The sequence below is a fragment of the Microcebus murinus genome, chromosome X (genome assembly GCF_040939455.1).
Source record: "Microcebus murinus isolate Inina chromosome X, M.murinus_Inina_mat1.0, whole genome shotgun sequence".
In the NCBI taxonomy this organism is placed as follows: Eukaryota; Metazoa; Chordata; class Mammalia; order Primates; family Cheirogaleidae; genus Microcebus; species Microcebus murinus.
In genome coordinates this window covers 95443661-95461829 of record NC_134136.1, presented here as the reverse complement: position 1 = coordinate 95461829, position 18169 = coordinate 95443661, and the positions used below count along the sequence as shown (strand labels likewise).

Below are 18169 nucleotides of genomic sequence, written 5' to 3'. Positions count from 1 at the left end.
ATACTTTTTGTAGTATTGTCGAGGCCTCCCCTAATCTAGGAACATCTTCTATGAGTGGGTGAAATTGAAAGGTGCCCTTTGTATAACGTCAGTAGACCTTCTAGAATGGGGGCCATGTTTTATTAACGTTTATCTGCAGGTCAGTACCTACTAGAACATAGCATGAATGGAATGAATGAATGAATGAATGAATGGATGGATGGATGGCAAATAGGGATAGGAAGAGTAGAGAGAGGAGTTCATATGCAGAACAGCTTCCTCATGTAGGGTATGGGGTGATAATGCTCCAAAGATGGTTAGAGATCCTTGTACGCTTGTTGAATTAACAAGTAGTCAGGGGCTACTCCTCGTTCCATTGAAGGAGTGAGAGAAGACACTATGTGTTCCTGACTTCTGTTTTTTGTTTGTTTTTAAAAATTACACAAATAATACATATTCATTGTAGACACATTAGAATATTCAAATAAGCAAAAACAAACAAAATTTAAATTGTCTAAAATTCTACCACCCAGAGATAGCCACTGTTAACATTTTGGTGTATATCCTTCCAGAGTTTTTCCCATACAAATATATACATTGAAACATGTATATATTTATTTAAAATGGGATCATTACAATCCATATTGTTTTGTAAACTGCTTTTTCACTTATTACATGTGACTGTCTTTCCATGTCAATAAATTTACATCTTTATCATCATTTTTAATGACCGTATAATATTGCATCATATGGATGTACAATAATATATTTAACTAGTTCTCTATTGTTAGGAATATAGGTTTCCAATTTGGAGTTCTTTTTGGGGAAAAAAATTACGGTGAGCTTTCTTGTCTGTACATCTTTGTACACTTGTCCATTTTTTTAAGAAAAGTAGAATTGATGGGACGTTTCAAAATTTTATTGTGGTGTTTTTATTCTTAAACACTGACTCAAATTACCTCTGAAAGGTTGTGCTGATTTACACTTTCTCCAGCAGTGTATCCAGAGTGCTCTTTCCCTCATACCCAATTAGCACTGAGTGTTTTTTTGTTTGTTTGTTTGTTTTGGTTTGTTTTTGTTTTTTATAAATCATTATCAATTTGAAAGGCAAAAGGTATCTTTGGGTTAAATGCATTTCTTTGATGAGTACTAAGGCTGAACTCTTTTTTCCCTTATTGCTCATTTCTGTTGAGGTTCATCGTTTTTTCTTACAGGTTTGTAAAACAAAGCTCTTTATGTATTGAGGATATCAACCCTTTGTCATATGTTGCTCTTTTTTTGTAATCAGTTTGTCTTTTATCTTTTTTGTGTCTGGCAGAAAAGGTTTTAAACTTTTATGGATTCCAATGTCCTTTTTTTATGATTTCAACCCTCCTTACCCCATGAGTATTATTATTCACCTATAATCTAATACTTGTATAATTGTATCTTTTTGACATTTAAATGTTAAACCCATTTGGAATTTATTTTGATGTGGAGATTGAGCTTAATTTTCTCCAAAATAATTAATCAGTTACCCTGATTAATTATCAGTGGAGTTGGAATTTAGAATGTGTTTTGTTATATAAAGTGTTGCAAATAATGTTCGATAAGGCTTAAATAAGACCATATGTAATGTATTTAACTATTAAACTCAAGGGCTCACCTGGAAAGGTAATCATCATTTATTACATTGTTTCCATGGAAAAATGTTTTTATAGTTTCAAATAATAAACTTATAGATTAACTTTTGAGGCACAACCTGTTGCAGATTTGCAGCTGCATACTTATATAGTGGTTCTACTTCATTAGAGCCCTTTAGGGGTGAAAATATTCCTCAATGATTTTTTTTTTTTGGTCTGCCTTCATTAAATTTAACTGATATGATGTCTGTTTTGGTAATTTTCTACTTGCTGTGCTTTTCACAGAATGGACAGCAAATTATGGATGAACCTATGGGAGAGGAGGAGATTAATCCACAAACTGTAAGTAGAATATTATATCACAAGGGTATAGATAAATCAGATACCATGAAATTATTTTTTTAAACTGAGCAAAGTACTCATTATATAATGTTAGACTGGTTGATGCTTTCACATTAAAGACCGATTTTAAGAGATTGACAAAACAAATTGCTTTGTGTTGTTGAAAGTTTTTTTTGTTTTATATCTCGTGCCTAATACCCAGTTGGTGTTCAATAAGTATTTGCTAATTAAATGAATGCATGAATTAAATTTTAGCTAGTACAAGGACCCAGGCATGGGGCCTAGTGCCTGGGGCTACCTTCCGATTTGGTCTAGATTCCTACTCTCTCCTAAACCATTCAAGGCAGTTTATTTCTTTAGTCTATAATATATAGATTTACGTGTAAACAAATGTAAAAATGATCAGTGTTAATTATGTTTTTCCTGCCACCAGCTACCTTTTTAATTTGTGTAACAATTCCTTTGGAAGGAAAACCTTCAAATTTTTTAATTCTCTCTAGTCTAAAATTAAAGCATTTAATTTTTGCATCATGATGTTACATGGCTTGTACTTACTCTTACTCACAGCATTAGTAGCATTTACATCTGGGAGAAAAACTGCATTCTAGAGATAGGTTGGAAAAGTGCAGGACTAAGATATTACCATCAATGTGGGTGAGATGCTTGAGTACATCATTCTAGATTATATGAATTAGGTCTAGGTATCAGATAAAAGCCTAGTATTTAATATTTCTTTAAGTATTAAAGATTATCAAAATATTTATTAGCCTTATACTTTTAAATTGTATTTGCCTTTAATATACAATTAAGTTTTCGTTTTGTCAACTAGTAATAATTTATATAGTGAAAGTTGAAATGTTGTATTAGTTATCTATTTGATATGTTACAAATTACCCCCAAATTTAGTGACTTAAAACTACATACATTTATTATCTTCCAGTTTCAGTGGGCCAGCAGTCTGGGCAGAGCTTAGCTGCATCCTTTGATTCAGAAACACTCTCAGACTGCAGTCAAGGTGTTGGCCAGGGATAGAGTCTCATCTGAAACTTGGCTGGGGAAGGATCTGCTTCCAGGCTCACATGGTTGTTGGCCCAGATTCCTGGCCCACAGAAACTGTGAAATAATAGATGTATATATGGAGCTTGTCAACTGGTAGGCTTTCTTGCAGGTTGATTGGCCCCTTTTCTGTGAGCTACAATGCAGAGTGTGATGATAAGCCAGTTTTAATCAGAACAAGGAAGCAGAGAAAGTGGAATATAACAAGAGAAGAAACCTGGGTCCCTTACTGACCTAATGGTCTAGTGGCAACTCTTTACCCTAAACTTCACCCTTTTTTTTTATTGTGTCTTTTTGTTGTTGTTATTATTATTATTTGTAGAAACGGAGTCTCACCATGTTACCCATGTTGGTCTCAAACTCCTGGCCTTGCGCATTCCTCCCACCTTGGCCTCCTAAAGTGCTGGGACTACAGGTGCAAGCCACTGCACCTGCCCTAAACTGCCCCTTTAACCTACAGACTGCTCTATAAGAAAAAAAAAAAAAAACAGGCACTTACTTTGTTTGAGTCATTGCATTTTGGGACCTTTTTCTTACAGCAGCTTAATCTGTATTCTTACCATATCTAGTCATTCATTAACCAAATAGTTAATGGATATCTATTAGGTGCCAAGTACTCTGTTACATTATTAGATACAGAAAAGCATATAAGGAAAACTTGCAGTTTTAAAATGGCAAAATAAAGCTGTTTTTGTCCTCTTCTCTGGGAAATTATCACCCAAAACAAGGAGAATAAGAAACAGAAACTTGGTCTTTGAAATCAGAAGACTTCTGTAATTTGAACTATAAGATATAAATATGAAAAGCAGATGGAAGAGTGGTAGCAAGAGGAAATTAATAGAACCTAAGTGATTTTAGAGAAGTGTCGCTGTGGGGAGAAAGTCTTATTCATGGCCTCCAGAACCTCAGAAGAACTCAAAAATGGGGCTACCACTGAAAACTGAAATTGTTGAATGTTGATATAAATACCTTCTAGATCCGTTCTCCTCTGGAGACAGAAGGTATTTCATAGAGAAAACCAGAGAAGCTCTAGATTTGGGCACCTTGGACACAGTAGGAAGTAGAGTGAGGCACTGGGCTGGAATCAGGGAGATCAAGTGAAAACCTGCTACTGAATGGAGATATGGCCCCATTCTACCCACCAGGAACGTATCCTTCCGGCAGTAGAGTGGGGCTTCCTTGATTGACTAAATGTCAGATATTAACCTTTGGGAGATCTTACAGTGTAGAGGCTGCCAGTTGACAAGCCCCAGAACTTCCAGGCCACTTTTTAAGGCCTTGTTCTTAAATATTTGTGAAAAGCCAAATAACACCAGACATTTGAGGAAGGCTATCAACATGAAAGAATGAGATCTTAGAAAAACAAACAATTCAGGGAAAAGGAAAAAGGAAAGTTAAAGTAATGTCTTCTGAGTATTGAGACAAAATTAATTCCCTAAAACAAAAATAAGTCGTTATTAAAGAAAGAATAATCATATAAAGAAGAAACTCTTAGAAGTTAAAACTGTGATAGGAATGTTTTGCATCTCAGTAGAATATTTACAAGCAAAAATTGAGGAAAACTCTCAAAAAGTACAACAATAAGACAAAGAAGGAAAATAGGAGAGAAAAAGAAAGAAGAGCAATCTAACTAATAGGAATTCCAGAAAGAAACAATAGGGAAAATGAAAGAAAGTAGGGAAGAACATAAGAAACATATTTTCTCACATTTTAATATCTCTGAAATGGCAATGCTTGTTATAATTGATGATGTGACACATTTTAATTGACAGCATTTTTTCTTTCATAGCAGTATATTGATAATCATTATCTAAGATTAGGCAGAATACTATAATACTCAAAATATTTTTTTCCCAAAATGAGAACCATGAGTCTCCAGATTTAAAAAATCCCACCGAAAGTCTTTTAATGGGAGAAAGAAAAAAAAAAACTCCTGCTCTCAAAAAGGCTAATTTTTATGAAATATCGAAATACCAACAATAAAGGGAAGGCCCTAAAAGCTTTTGGAGATTTTAAAAATCATATATAAAGGATTGGGCATAGGAGTAATATAGAACTGTTCAACATTGGAAGTTTGAAGATGGGAGCAATGCCTCTAAAATGCTTAGTGAAAATGATTTTCAACCAAGATATTTTCAGACATGTACTTATTTTAGGAATTTGCTGGAAAATGGGCTCTGCCAACACTAGAGGGTGGTTAACTAAGAAAAAGACATGAGATTCAGGAAACAAAGGATCCAACACTACAAGCATGATGAAGAAAGTTCCTTCCCATTATGATGAATAAAGGACGCTTTACTAACATCTGTGACCCACCGAAAAGAAAAGTGAAAAAAAAAAAAAAGGAAGCTTTAGAAGACTAGTTCATTTAGTAGGCTTAGAGGGTACTCAATCCAGATTGAAGTAGACAGGCAGATAATTCCAGGAATGCTGTCTCCAGGAACAGGTGCTGGGGGTAGGAGAATAGAAGTGATGAATTGTTCAATAAGTTTGAGTATTGGAAATTCATGGCCACATGTGGTGGCTTATGCCTATAATACCAGCACTTTGGGAGGCTGAGGTGGGAGGACTGCTTGAGGCCAGGAGTTCGGGACTAGACAGAGCAAAATAGTGAGACTCTGTCTGTCTCTATCCAAAAAAAGGTAGCTAAGCAGGTGGCACGTGCCTTTAGTCCTAGCTACTTGGAAGGCTGAGATGGAAGGAGGATCACTTGAGCCTAGGAGTTTAAGGCTGCAGTGAGATAATGATTGTGGCACCGCACTCCAGCCTGGGTGACAAAGTGAGGCTTGGACTCTTAAAAAAAGAAAAGATAATTCACTTAAGAGGCTGTTGCAGAGTGGGAAGAATTTGACATAGATACAAAGAAAAGAAAGCAAATTAAAAAACAAAGCAACTGTAAACTGCCTTGCTATCTGCCTCTCTCCCATATCTTAAGGAAAAACAAAAGTTGTACATAAGAAATGTAACTAGAGTATATTCCTTACCTCGACAGTGAACAATGTTTACGTAATCATAATAATTGTAAAAATTAAACACTGGTTTCACTAAAATTTGTGCCATGTATGCCAAGTCATCTATAATTAGACATCTAGAGGTAATATCTGATATTAATGAATCAAGATTAAAGTAGAATAAGGTTATTATTTAGCATATAGAGATATATACCAAAGGGAACAATGAAAAAAGCTAAAAGGGTATAAGAGTGCAGGATACTGCTGCTTTTTCGTTATAAGCTTTGCAGCACTCTTTGACCCTCTAACTTTTGATAAAAATTTAAAATTATAAAATAGTTGTAAGTGGTGTGATCAGATAAAAATTTGCACGGAATTTAACCTGACTTTTGAAGAATAGGTATGGGATTTTGAGAATTAAATGTCAATATGTGGGTGAACACTTTCGCATGGGAAAATGGTGTAAACAAAAGCCAAAGTGGGGAAAAAGTGAGGTGTGTTGGAGGTAGCTAAATCAGTCTGACTAAAAGGATAGTCATAAAGGAGAGCCTAATTTCTCCTGAACATAAAATGCCTTCATTCAGACCTTCCTAATGTACTGAGTTAGTCCTGTGATGTCTCTGGAACAAATCCCCTAGGTACCTATTTGTGGTAGAGCCATTTCGTTCTGGCTAGATTTTTCCTTTCTTCACACCTCATCTTTTCCTCTCTTCCCTTTGTTCTTTGCCCTGCTATCTGCCTCTCTCCCATATCTTATAAATAGAGCTGCTTCTCTTCCATCTTCTGGAATTTTAATGCTGTTATCCTTTCTTCTGGCTTTCTAAAGATTTACCCCATTCCTGTCCTTACTCACATGAAGTAAAAAAACACTATTATTTCCTCCGTGTGTGTATTTCTCACACAAAGCTGCCTTAAAATTTTCTTTTTTTTCTTTTATTTCATCATATTATGGAGGTACAAATATTGTTAGGGTTACAAAAAATTTTCATTTGAAACCCAAAATGATACTCATAGCCATGAGTCCAGCACATACTTGCATACCTCTTGCAGTCACTGTGGTTCAAATACAAAATAAACTACAGAAAGAGAAGCCCTAGCAGAGTAGACCATAGGCAGTGAATTACTCATTCAACACAGGAAAATACAATTGAGTGCTCATTGGAAGGGAAAATTTATGGTATGGTACATCAATAGCGCTTATTGACTAATTGTGTAGAGTGTTGTCTGCCATTCTAACTCTCATTGGCTGAGAGTGTATTTGAGTACTCAGAGATTGGGGAAGAATACTATAGTAGATTTAAGTATATATCACTTAGGAAAATATTTCTGAGATTAATAGCTTTATAATTAGCACTGCATGGTGGCATTAAATACAGTATGTATACACCAGGCAAAATTTCCAAGTATGTAAAGTTTCCCTTTGCTACGTTTTTGGCTCTCTTTCGGGGCTATTTTTTTACTTACTAATGTCCCTTTCCTCTACCCCTGAGAGCTTTAAAAAAACAAGACAATTCCCCTTTTTATCATGGCTTGCCTCCCTTATGTGGTGACTCTGGTCCAAAATTGCTTCTCCTCTGCTCTCATCTATTCATCACAATACCCATTTCTTCAGTTTGAGTGATCTCATTCATATTTGGAAAGAAAGTAAAGTGACTTAATTGAGGTATGTTCAAGTATAAATGATTGTTGATTGAGTCAACCTAAAATACTGGCATATGGAAAGTTGTAACCTCTTTACCTAAATGAGTATTTTAATTTAACTATTTTAAATAAGCATGACTAAGTAAAAAGAATTTAAAGCTAATAAGCAGGGGGAAAAAAACGTGTGGACAAGGAAAGGAGCGATACCACCTAGGATATATTGCTGCTTAGTGCAAGATTCAGACCTGGGGCAATGGTGCTGTCATCCCTGGCCTTCTCTGTATACCCATGGGAGATTCTGTAAAGCTACTACCATTTGGTTCAAGTTGATCATCTTCATGAAACTTCTTTTCCACCTCTGATTTAAAATCTTAGCATTTTACAACACTATCTATTGATGAATGTGTACTAAAAAAAAATAATTCTCCTACACTTAAATGGAAATCTTTAGAAAGTAAACCCTTTAGTGTCTGAAAAATTGAATGATACACACAAAATTCTATCCAAAGGAATCAATTAAGAACATGTTAGTTTTAAGTTTTTACCATATGAGTTGATTTCTTTCCAAGAGGGTTCAGTCATGGTGGGGTCATAAAAATGACTGGTAAATGAGTTTAACCTGATCGAGATTCTGCCAGATAAGTGTAATGTGTGGTGTAGGAAAGTTTTTCGGAACTCTTGCTATGGACCCCATACTGAGGTCTTATCAAAAGGTGTAGTACCTCCTGATTTTTGACCTAAGTCAGCCACCAGCCATTCATATGCACTTTCCTTCCCCAGACCACATTGCCTGGTTATGCTTCCACCAACATCATGACCATTTCCACTTCCAAGATATAAGAACTTGGGCAACAGCTTATTTAATTTTAAGCCTCAGTCTCTTCATCTGTAGTGTGAATAACAGTACCTACCTCATTGTGGTAAGAATTAATTAAGAGTGTTTTATGTAAAGCACAGTGCCTAAAATATAGTTGTATCTTAAATATTATTCTAATCATTATACTCGAAAGAAAACTTTATTAATAAATGAGAGTATTCAAATAAAACAATTAAGTGAAAGAAACTAGAAAAAAGAACTACAAGGTGAACTTATAAAAAGCAAGAGGAAGGAATTATATATGAATTCCAAAATCAGTGAATTATAAAATAGGGGAAAAAACAAAAGCAAATGTACAACATTAGGAAAGCAAAACAGGATATAACCACAGATAGGAAGGAGATTAAAACATCATAACAACTGAAATGTTTACAGATGAAATGATACAATGTCTGGGACTTGCTTCAAAATAATTACAGGAGTGGGAGGAAGTGTATATGAAACAAGATTGGCTGTGAGCTGAAAATTATTAAAGCTGAGTGATGGGCACATGAGGGTTTGTTATAGTATTCTGTCTACTTTTGGATATGCTTGAAATTTTCCTTAAGTATAATTTCAAAAAATTAATAGAATATTAAATATAACAATATACTAATATGAAAGTCTTACTGAAATATGTGGGTTTTGAGGAAAATCCAAATTATTTGGGAAGGGAGAGAAAAACTGAGTATACCAATAGCCATGAGAGAAATTTAGCTCCTTAAAAAGCAAGCAATACCACACACACACACACACACACACACACTATAGTGACAGGCTCCAGTGATTTCCTTTTTTGTTCCCAATGATTTATTAAAAGAGAAATCTTTAAAACTTTCAAGAAATAGATCATTCCTGTGGTCATCCTGAAACATAGAAAAAATCTGCATTGCCTTCTAGTTTGTTTTATAAAGTTAACATAACCCTGAAAATGAAAGTTGGCACAGAAAAGGAAACCATGTGCCAATTTAGTTTATGAATATTAATACAAAAATCTTAAATAAAATATTTACAAATTAAATACAGAATTATATTAAAACAATGGCTTTTCCCAGATATAAAAACATTGGTCAATATTAAGACATCTATTATCTGAATTATCAAACTAGTAGGTCAAAGGAGGAAAAACTAAGTGACAGTATTAATAGATAATGAAGACACTTTGTAAAATCGAACATTCATTCCTCTTTTAGTAAAGAGAAAATAGTCTGACCTTAACATAAAAAGATATGTCTTAAACCAAATATTCACATCATATCTCAATGATTTAGTGAGTATATTCACAAGTCAGGATCAAGGTACAATTTATTAGTGCTTACTTTAAGCTCCATTGACTATGAGAAGTTTGGGTTTTGTTTTGTGATAGGAAGCCATTGAAAAATTTGAGGTAGGGTTATTACCTGGTCTGATTTGTTTAAGATTATTCTGGCTGCTGGGAAGAGAAAGGATTGGACAGGGAAAATTTGGAAGCAGGAAAACCAGTTTGATGGCAGTAGATGATGATGCTTTGTATGGAGAGTGGTAGAGGAAATAGAAATAGATTTTTTATTTTGGAGATAAAATCATTAGAATTTGTTGAGGAGTTAAATATGCGGGGAAAGAATTTACGTGAGAAAGGAAAGAGCCTAAAAGGACTTACAGGTTTTTGAGATGGGTAATGATGTCCTAGCCTAAAATGGGGAAGATTGGCTTCCCACTGCACTTGAAATAAAATCCAAACTCAAACTTCTTGAGTCTGTAAGGCCCTACTTAATGTGGCCCCATGCTACCTCTCCATCTCTTTTCTCCTTCCTTGGTGTTCATCACATTCTAGCCACCATGATCTTTTCTTTGTGTCTTGAGTTTGTTAAACTAATTCCTATCTCTGGGGTTTTACATTTGCTGCTCATTCTGTTGGAGGGCTCTAGACCATGGGTCAGCAAACTTTGTTTATAAAGGGCCAGATTGTAAATAAATATCTTAGGCTTTGTGGGCCATATGGTCTCTGTTACAACTGCCCAACTCAGCAGTAGCCATTGTAGGACAAAAACAGCCAGAGATAATATATAAACAGAGATGGGCATGACTGGATTTGGCCCTCGGTTGGCCAGGCCTGGCTGTAGTTTGCCCCTGCCTGAGGTCTTGATGTGGTTCCCTCCTTATTATTCAGGTTCTTCCTGGAGGACAGCTTGGCAAATAAGTTAAGATCAAAAACCTTAATGCTGCATACTCTTGACCATGCAATTCTACTTCTATAAAGTATTCCTAAAAAATAGTGAACGTGTGCAAAGGATGGAACATCACAGTGGCATAAAAGATCAAATACCCGGCAACCCCTGGGAATTTGTATAATAGAATTTTTGGCAGTCATTAATAACGCATTGAAGGTTATTTAATGACAGAGAACAGGGGTCAGCAAACTATACCCATGGGCCTGCTACCTGTTTTTGTAAATGAAGTTTTATTGGAACACAGCCTCACCTGTTCATTTTCCCACTGCATTGGCAGAGTTGACAGAAACCAACATGTCCTGCAAAGCCAAAAATATTTACTGTCTACCCCTTTACAGAAAAAGTGATAATATGTGTAGTATGGTTCAAGTGTGTACGTGTGTTTGTATAGGAAAAGACTGGAAAGGAAATCACCAAAATAGTAATTTTTTTTCTTTTTCCTTTTTTTCCTTTTTGTTTGTTATTATCTAAGCTTTCTATAATGGACATGGATTCTTGTTATAATAAAAATTACTTTTAAAATAAGGTGAATGATAAAACCAATAAGATTAAAAATGAATAAACATTAGCTGAAAATTTAGTAAGATAAATTTTTTTTTTTTTTTTTTTTGAGACAGAGTCTTACTTTGTTGCCCAGGCTAGAGTGAGTGCCATGGCGTCAGCCTAGCTCACAGCAACCTCAAACTCCTGGGCTCAAGCGATCCTCCTGCCTCAGCCTCCCGAGTAGCTGGGACTACAGGCATGCGCCACCATGCCCGGCTAATTTTTTATATATATATCAGTTGGCCAATTAATTTCTTTGTATTTATAGTAGAGACGGGGTCTCGCTCTTGCTCAGGCTGGTTTTGAACTCCTGACCTTGAGCTATCCGCCCGCCTCGGCCTCCCAAGAGCTAGGATTACAGGCGTGAGCCACAGCGCCCGGCCAGTAAGATAAATTTTTAAGAAATTTTAAAGTTAGAGGTGGAAAAAAAATACGAACAGTGTCAAGTTTAATGTGCATAACCACGGAAGTAGCATCCATTTCAGATTTCAGCATACAATACTTATTCAGGCAGACATTATTTGAGTTCTTTACTATGTGATATTTGCTATGGGAATACTAAACAAAGTATCGTGCCTGTATCAGATAAATCTGGTAGGAGCAATGGGATGTGCTTAAATGGTAATAAATATTATAAAAGGTATACCAAAGGACTTTAAGAACTCACATTCTGGTATGGAGATAGATAACCCCTGAATAAAGCAGTTGCTCAATGAAGATCTGTAATGCGATTATAAGGAATTCCAATCACATAGCTTTTAGCTTTGTAGTGCCTTTTGATGTAAAGAACTTTTTAAATTTTATTCTCAAATTTGTATTAACACTCTCCTTTATGGTGTCTATATTCTCCAAACAGCCATATGTCCTAACATCTCCATCTGATGTAAAGTGCCACATTTATTCTTTTCTGTCACTCTCTTTGTCTTTTATACAGCAGTACTGCACTGTTTTAACTCAGGGAGATTTATTTCCGATTTGGGTGTCAAAAATAATGCTTCATTTTCTCGGTGCTAATATTAAAAATTGTAACACAGCAAAATGTGAATTATTAACCTGAACACTAGTAGTAATGATAGCCAATTTAGACTAATCTTTTAAGTTTAAAAAAGGGTATTTGGTCGCTCCTGTTCAAAAGTATTATTTGAATAAAGCTGATAACTGCTTTCTACAGAGGTACTCCTATTTCATTGGTTGTGCAGTAAGCACGATGTTTGCTTCTTCCTGACATAGTCTCAAGAGCCACCTCATGTTCATATTGCAGTTCTGTGTTAGGTGGTTTTCTTAGCCTTGCTGCCCTTTTGGAGCATTCTAAGGAGACTTAAGTAATTCCTTTTTGGAAGGCATGAGAGTTCTTCATCCAGAAAGTGAGCTGATTGTTCTTGGTGTTTTCTAGAATCTCTTCTGGTTTTGAAAATTCAGTAATTTTGTTCAATTCTTAAAGGCTATGTAGATTAACACTTGAGGTTTTTGTTGGCTCCACATTGATGAAATGTATGTTAAGTAGAGCATTTTCCTACAGCTCTTGAAGCTGTTGCCCTTTGGTTGCTTTATTTATTTAAGTCCCACTATTACAGTGATTATGTTCCAAATATTGGCATACTTTAAAAAATATTTCAAAGCAAAAATATCTTAGAAGAACTTCTCTATAAGGTACTAGAAGATGAAATGGAATAAGGGATTACGTGGTAGCTTGACCCCTCCTTTTCCAAGTTGGCTTCTGAATTGTTCCATTTTGCTCACTAATAACCCAAGGATTGAACTTTTTTTTAATTTAGATTTTATCAACTGGGAATGTGAGTTTTAGCTATGGGCCTTGAACCTGGTTGATAATTAATGTTACAACCAACATAGATTTAAACATAATTTACTTTCATTTAAGATGGGAAGAATTTGTCCTTACATCACAATAAAAAAGTTTCTTGCATATGGTCTTCATTTTATACCTATAGTTATGAAACTCTTCCTCATTCACAGGGAACATCCACGACATGTCTATATATAACCTTGAAATCATCTTGAGACCATGGCATGAATGTGTATATAAACAAGTACATCAGTTCATCGACTTTTCTTATTTTAATAGTGGTGACTAATTTCAGTCGCTTTTAAAGGATTATATAGTTAAGAAATACTGGCATTTCTCAGGATTCTAAAATAATACCACGCATTTCACTGGTTGTGAAAATTGTCTGGATAGCTGGGAACTAGGAGAAAAGAACATTTCAACAGGATTTGGCTATCAGCAAATCTGTTTTGGTTTCCTGTTCTGGCCTCCCTACCTATCAGCTACATTAGCGCCCTTGCCATCAGGTTTCTCCTTTCTTTTACCACAGGAAAATTGTCCCGGCCTCTTTTTCTAGCATTTTCAGGGCCCGCCTGACAGGAAATTTTCTAATTGCCGGAAAAGCTGGTAGGAGAAAACTTTGCAGGGGCTTGGTCTTTCCTTTCTAACTTAAGTTTTACTATCACCATCATGGTTTCTTAGCCATGTTTAAATTTTTGTCTTTTCGTGTTCGCTCTATACAGGTAAGATTTGTTCAACTTCTTTTAAAGAATAAAATGTTTTAGATGGAGCTAATTATAATTGTAATAATTACTTATTCCATTTTATATGTTCTTTTAAGAAGCATTTCAAAATTCAAAACCAGTTTTGCTAAGAACTTTTAAAGGATAATACTTGTATTTACTAAAAGTAAACCAATTATGTGTATTACACATTTAAACTCTGTATATTTTGTCTTATGTTGGCTTTTTAGTGCTTGAGTAATTTTTATCTTGCTAGTGTTTTTAAATTTGTATAACAAAACGAATGATTTGAACTCTCAGTGTCAAACCAGGCATGAACAGAATTGTAAACTTACTAATATTTAGACGATTACTATAATGTAAGCAATATTTTGGTGGGTAAGAGAGTATGTTATTTTAAGCAGTCAGGAACTAAAATCAGATTTTTGTTGACATTGGTTCTTGTAAAAACTTAAAAGTTTTTAAGCAACTCCATATTTAAGTAACTTTAAGCAAGTAATTTTGTCTTAGAGTGGGCACAATTTTCAAAGAACTACTCTGTTAAAATGGGCTTAGTGGATGATAATTTGCATTATATTTAATCTAAAATCCTGCCAAAATCAACTTGATATCTTGCCATGAGAATTGTGCTATCCTGCTGCTCTTTAAAAATAATTAAATTTGCTGATCAGGATTCCCGATTGGGAGAAAACTCTGTACTCTTTGAGGCTGTGATTGAGAATATTAGTCTGGAGAACCAGCATTGCTGTTTTCTCAAACATAGATGTAAGAAGCTGACTTAAGAATTCGGTGCAATGAAAAATGCTAAGCATGTTTACCGTTCCATTAGCAAATGAAATAAATTAGATATGGTCAAATAGTAATCTAGAATAAATTAAGATGTGGTTTCTCACCATGGCTTGAATAACCAGCCAAATTTTCTGTCACAGCCAAATAATTTTTATGTATCTTGATCATCTAAAAAAAGAAAGTTAACATATCTTTTTAAATAGAACCATAAGTATCTATAAAGAGTTACTTTAATTAATTAGAATTTCATTTAAGGGGTAAATGAAGTATACCTTTTTTCATTTGTAAGGTCTTTTTTATGTTGTGCCGAAAATAGTTACACATCCATGGTTAGAAGATACTTATTTATTGACTTTTACCAAGGAACATTTAAATATTTTACTTCAAGTTTCAATAATGTTTTCTGGCATTCAAAACAATTTAGAAAATACAAATGCCTCAAGAACACACTTCCTGACTCAAGGGAGGGGAGGAAAAAGGAAATTATGTATACAAGGCAGGGCATAATGCCAAATGTTGAATCATTCTTTAAAATCGGTTAATATCACCCAGTTTGTTTTCTTAATGTTAACATGTTACAATATTAAGTTTCCTATAACTCAAATAGCATTAATTTCAGTTTCTTTTCTTTAATCCTTTTCACATTTTAGGATCAAAATTATGTTTTTCCCTTGTAACTTGAAAGGGAAACATTAGGTTAATTTTTTCCCACTAAAGGGTGGGCTTTAAAGACCATTTAAGAATAAAACTAAAGATCTTTTGTTGATCTTGAGAAACAAACTGGGTGGCTTTCTGTGTGACTGGAGGAAGACCAGAAGATCCACCTGCCCATGAATTTTCTTCTGCCACTCTTCTGTAATGTCTAAAATGACACTCTTTACAGAATTACTAAAATTATATATTTTTAACTGAACTGACTTTGTTTTGTCTATTGGGGAGTCATATCTCAACAAGTATTTATCTAATAATAAATCTTTGAAATCCATGTAAATTTTCTTTTCTTAGTATCTCTAACACCTAGCACAATACCTGGCCCATAATTTGAATTGCCTTTTAGCAAAAAGGAATGGTCCTAACAGAATATGTCATAGATCAAGAAACATTTTCATTGGGACCAGGCAATCAGGAAAAAGCAAAAGCAGGAGAGCCACCTGAGTTTTAGTTCCCTCTCTGACCTCATTCTTCCCTACCTTTCTTTCTCATTCTCTGATCCAAATGCTGGTCTCTAGGTATGCTCCCATGCTGGTGTTTGCACTGGCTTATCCCTCTGCTGAGAATGCTTTTCCCCCAGATGGTTGATTCCGTCACCTCCTTCAGGTCTTTGCTCAAATAGCACCTTCTTTAAAAAGCCTGCCCTGACTCCTTTTTTGAAAATTGAAAAACCCCCCTTTCCATGTCTGCTCTTCCAATCCCCTTGCCCAACTCAGTATCTTTTCTTCATAGTATTTATCATGTTCGAACACTAATTTACCTATTATTATTTGTTGTCTCCTCAAAAAGGCAGGGGTTCTGGTCTGTTTGATTTATTGTATATTTCAGGCATTTAGAAGAGTGACTAGCATGTATTCGATACTCAAAAATGTTTGAATGTATGGATGAATGAATAAATTTATTATAACTTTTTTAAATGCACAAAATAGGTTTTTATGGTAACAAATATACAGGTATCCATGTATTGTCTGAAATACAACTGAGGAACTGGGCATGGTGGCATGTGCCTGTAAACCCAGCTACTTGGGAGGCTGAGGTAGGAGAATAACTTGACCCTAGAAATTCAAGGCCAACCTAGGCAACATAGTGAGACCCCTGTCTCTTAAAAAATATAAATAAATAAAGCATGGTTATACCAGAGACTGTAAAAATATGTGAGCCTCACAGAGTAATTATATATAATTTATATCTATGCTCTACTTTATTGATAAAATTGTTTTTCAGTGAAATTATAGCTGTTTCACCATGTACTTATAGGCAAAAACACAATTTTACAAACTGTCGAACTGGTTTTATGTTTTTGTGTGACAGATTTATTTCAGTAACAGGTGATTTAGTGACATAAGATATATTTGTCACATGCACATCTCAGTCTGTTCTTGGCTTATCAGTGCCTTCAGAAATTTGATATTCCTCTCTGCATCTATCCATTGGATTCTAGGTACAAGCTAGAAAAGTACATTGTTGCTTTCCTATTCGTTGTCCAAGATAGCCCAAGCATTAGTATTATGTCCTAGTTGAACCTCAGATGCATTTCTAAAATCATCATGGTCCTATGACTTGGTGACATTAAGCACAATCTAGACATTGGGGTATCAACCAAAGATACTCTGCCTATTATACTACTGTAACTTTTCATATATGTAAAAGAAGGTAGAAAATAGTTTGCTGGTGTGATTAGTATAAGTGTATTTCTTATACATTTATCATAAAACTTAAACTTGGAACAGAAAAACATGTTCAGGATAAAACAGTGGCAAGTTTTGGGAACTCGCCTAATGTCAAACTTGCCATAGGCATTGATCTTTTCTCTCCACCCCCAAGAAAATTTTCTATACTCTCTTAGCCCCAATTTAGAAAAATATTTTTAAAATTCTAGTTTGTATCCTCAAAGACATTTGAAATGATTGCATTCATTTTGGGGGAGAGGATGGGGAGTGGAGGAAGATGCTGTTTAAAAACAAATTAAGAAAATAAACACTTGAAGTTTTATTTTAAAATAAGATTTTCCAGAAAAAAACAATTCAATATGAGAGTAGGAAGATAAAGTCAAGGAAGTCTCTCAGAAGGTAGAGATAGAAAATAGGAAAAAAAAAAGTAAAGGATTCAATCCCAGACATACAATATTCAACCAGTAGAGAAGTTGCAAAAAGAGAAGCCCTGAAAAACTGATGGAAGGAAATTATCAGACAAATGTTAAAATTCCCCATAGAAAAAAGAATTCGGGTCTTTAGATTATAAAGGTTCACTAAACATCTACATTCTGAAGGAAAGAAGACCCATATTTATCTTACTAGTGTGGAATTTCAGAAATACAAGTACAGAGAAAAGCGGTAAAGCTTCCAGAAAGACAAACCAGGTCACCTGCCAAAAAGTGTGAGCAGGCTAGCATCACCCATCTCATTGGCAGCACCAGATGCTAGAAGGTAATGGACCAACGGCGTCAAAGTTCTGAGGCAAGATTATTTTTATTCTAGAATTTGATACCAAGCCAACCTATACAAATGGGAAGATAAAATAAAGACATTTACAGATATGCAAGGTTCAGAAAGTTTTCTTTCACATCGCCTTTCTTAGGAAGTTACAAGAGAGTAATCTAAGAAAGAGAGAGACATAGGAAACTGAAAATAGTGATTTCAACCAGAAAAGCATTAAGAGCTATTCCAATATGATAGCTGTACAGCAGGCCTAGAGAACCACCAATCCTGATGGGAGAGTAAGAGAGGTTTCTAGGATAAAAAGGAGCTCTCAAAAGAATGGAAAATACTGTTAAGGACTAAGCAAAGAATAAGAATAATGGTCAAACTCTTCTTTTCCTCAAGAATGGGGGCACAGGGTTGTTAGAAACAGGACAAATAAAAAAACTGCGTAAGAAATTCATGGTCCAAATAGAAATCAAACTAGAATTTATCAGCTGAGCACAGTGGCTCATGCCTGTAATCC

The 18169-nt window shown here is 34.9% G+C and overlaps 1 protein-coding gene across 7 annotated transcripts in view; it reads left to right on the top strand.

Annotated features, from left to right (window-relative positions):
* RPS6KA3 (ribosomal protein S6 kinase A3) overlaps nucleotides 1–18169 on the top strand; it is a 103911-nt gene that overhangs the window by 29316 nt on the left and 56426 nt on the right. For 6 of the 7 annotated variants that reach the window (XM_012784631.3, XM_012784637.3, XM_012784633.3 and 3 more), the window contains one exon: nucleotides 1887–1943. In XM_012784631.3, the coding sequence (XP_012640085.1) occupies nucleotides 1887–1943 (57 nt within the window). Of the gene's footprint in view, nucleotides 1–1886; nucleotides 1944–13061; nucleotides 13727–18169 lie in introns of those variants that run through there. The other variant, XM_012784639.3, reaches the window with a different exon arrangement.